Below are 2,215 nucleotides of genomic sequence, written 5' to 3'. Positions count from 1 at the left end.
CACCTCAGCCTCCCAAAGGCGTGGGATTACAGGCTGAGCCACTGAGCCCGGCTTATTTTTAATTTTTTTAAGAGACAAGGTGTCTCTCTGTCACTCAGGCTGGAGAGCAGTGGTGAGATCGTAGTTCATTGCAGCCTCAAATTCCTGAGCTCAAGCGATCCTTCCATCTCAGCCACCCAAGTAGCCAGAGCTACAGGCACGCACCACCATGCCTGACTAATTAAAAAATTTTTTTAGAGATAAAGTCTTGCTACATTGCCCAGGCTGGTCTTGAGTTCCTAGTCTCAAGGGATCCTCCCACCCAGACCTTACAAAGTGCTGGGATTACAGGTGTGAGCCACCACTCCCAGCCTATAGTGCTGTCTTTTAACCCTAGTGGTGTCCCATATGTGTCTTTGTATTAATGAACTTTTGCTTTTGTAAATCAGTTGGTTCTGGCTCTACAAGTTCTAGCGGACTGACTGGAAACTATATCCCTTCCTTTCTGAAAAAAGAAATTGGTTCTGCTCTGCAGAGGGTACATGTGGCACCCATTCCAGACCCTTCCCCTGGTAAGTTCTATTTCAGACTGTTCATGAATTGCTTTGACACTTAGTTACTGAACAGCTGCTTTGTGCCAGGCATGTTGTTGGCCTGGGATCCACCTGTGAATGAGGCAAACAAACTCCCTGCCTTCAGGGAACTTGCACTCTGTAGACAGCAAGTAAGCCGAATAAGTCCTGTCTAACAAAGAGCAAGTCAGTCCCTTCTAACAAAGAGCAAGCCTGCTGACTCCACGCCAAGGAGAAGAAACAAGTGGGCAGGAAGTAGGGCTTGTGGGGTTGGAGTGTGGAGTGAGACTGCAGTTTTAGGTAGAACAGCCAGAAAGAGCTCACTGAACAGGAGCTGCTGACTGGAGACCTGAAGGCAGCGACTGAGCAAGCCTGCAGCACGATGGTGTTCTACTGCACAGGCTTTGAGGCAGAGCCAGCCTAGCACACTCAAGGAGTGGCAAGGAGGCCATAATGCAGAAGTGGCATGAGTGAGGGGGGCTGCGAGGTGAGGCCAGGGTAACAAGAGGCCGACGCAGAAGGCCTTGTGACTGGCCACTGGATACACATTGCATTGACTCAGCACCACGTGGGAGTCCCTGAGGGGTTCTATGTGGAGAAGCGAGGTGATCTGACAGCTGTCTCCATAACCTCCCTCGAACTGCTGTTATCATTAGACTGAAGCAGGAGCAAGGTGGGAAGTAGGGAGAAGATTCAGGAGGCTGTTGCAGTTGTCCAGGCTAGAAACGATGCTCGCTAGACAGGTGTGTAATAGTTGAGTAGGTAAAACGTTGCCAGGTTCTGAGTATATTTGGAAGGTGGAGTCAAGGTGATAAGATAACAGACTAAGTGAGGTGTGAAAAAAGTGAGGGGTCAAAAATGCACCAGTGTGTTTGCCTTGACAACTATAAATGGGGTTGTCCTTGATTCTGATAGGGAAGATGGTAAGCAGGAGGCAAAATGCTCCCCTTAAACGCCTTATCGGACGTTTTTGTCACCAAGATGCATGTATTTGCGCTTTGTTCCTCTGGGTCCCATGTGAGTCAGGCCAGCCTTTTTCTTTCATTGCAGGTTATTCTTCCCTGAAGGCCATGAGACCGCATCCCGGGCGACCTTTCTTCCATACCCAGCCTAGAAGCACTCCCGGGTTGATACCACGGCCTCCCGCCGCCCAGCCAGTGCACGGCCGCACAGACTGGGCTTCCAAGTACGCGTCTCGGCGATGACCGGCATCTTGTGATGAAGCCCTTGGTTGGGAGAAGCAGGACCTGTGCCCTCAGCCAATGGGTGTTCTACCTGCAGGAAACGTGCGGAGGGTCCAGAAGGCAAATCAACACTTTATAGTTGTTCTTCTGAACTAAGACATTTCAATATTCTTTTTTAAAGTTTTTTGTTTTTAATATTGATTTGAATGCAATACCCTTTTTTGTATAAAATTATTTTATTCTAAAACTGGGTCCCATTATTTTCTTAAACAACTGCATTTTGTATATATGGATTATGTTTTGGCATTTTATACAGTCAACTTTGTAATGAACTTTTTAGAGATTAATTGATTTTCCTTTGGGGTTCCAGACAATATTTTATACAGATTTTGAAAAATGTAGTAATATTAATGCAGTATTGCAACAGGGGTGCAATTTAAGGCTATGTGATAGAGGGTTATTTACTCACCATGTGCGGGT

At 47.0% G+C, this 2,215-nt stretch overlaps 1 protein-coding gene across 2 annotated transcripts in view; it reads left to right on the top strand.

Annotated features, from left to right (window-relative positions):
- ICK (intestinal cell kinase) overlaps positions 1-1,982 on the top strand; it is a 56,609-nt gene extending 54,627 nt beyond the window's left edge. For both annotated transcript variants that reach the window (XM_021712158.1, XM_008057696.1), the window contains exons 13-14: positions 429-551; positions 1,602-1,982. In XM_021712158.1, the coding sequence (XP_021567833.1) occupies positions 429-551; positions 1,602-1,756 (278 nt within the window). In that variant the 3' untranslated portion in view covers positions 1,757-1,982. The remainder of the gene's footprint in view (positions 1-428; positions 552-1,601) is intronic.
- Positions 1,983-2,215: the final 233 nt, after the last annotated feature.

This window comes from Carlito syrichta, unplaced genomic scaffold (genome assembly GCF_000164805.1).
Source record: "Carlito syrichta isolate Samal-C Ts95f unplaced genomic scaffold, Tarsius_syrichta-2.0.1 Scaffold303106, whole genome shotgun sequence".
Classification (NCBI taxonomy): Eukaryota; Metazoa; Chordata; class Mammalia; order Primates; family Tarsiidae; genus Carlito; species Carlito syrichta.
The sequence above is the reverse complement of the archived record's forward strand: the minus strand, read 5'-3'. Positions and strand labels throughout refer to the sequence as shown.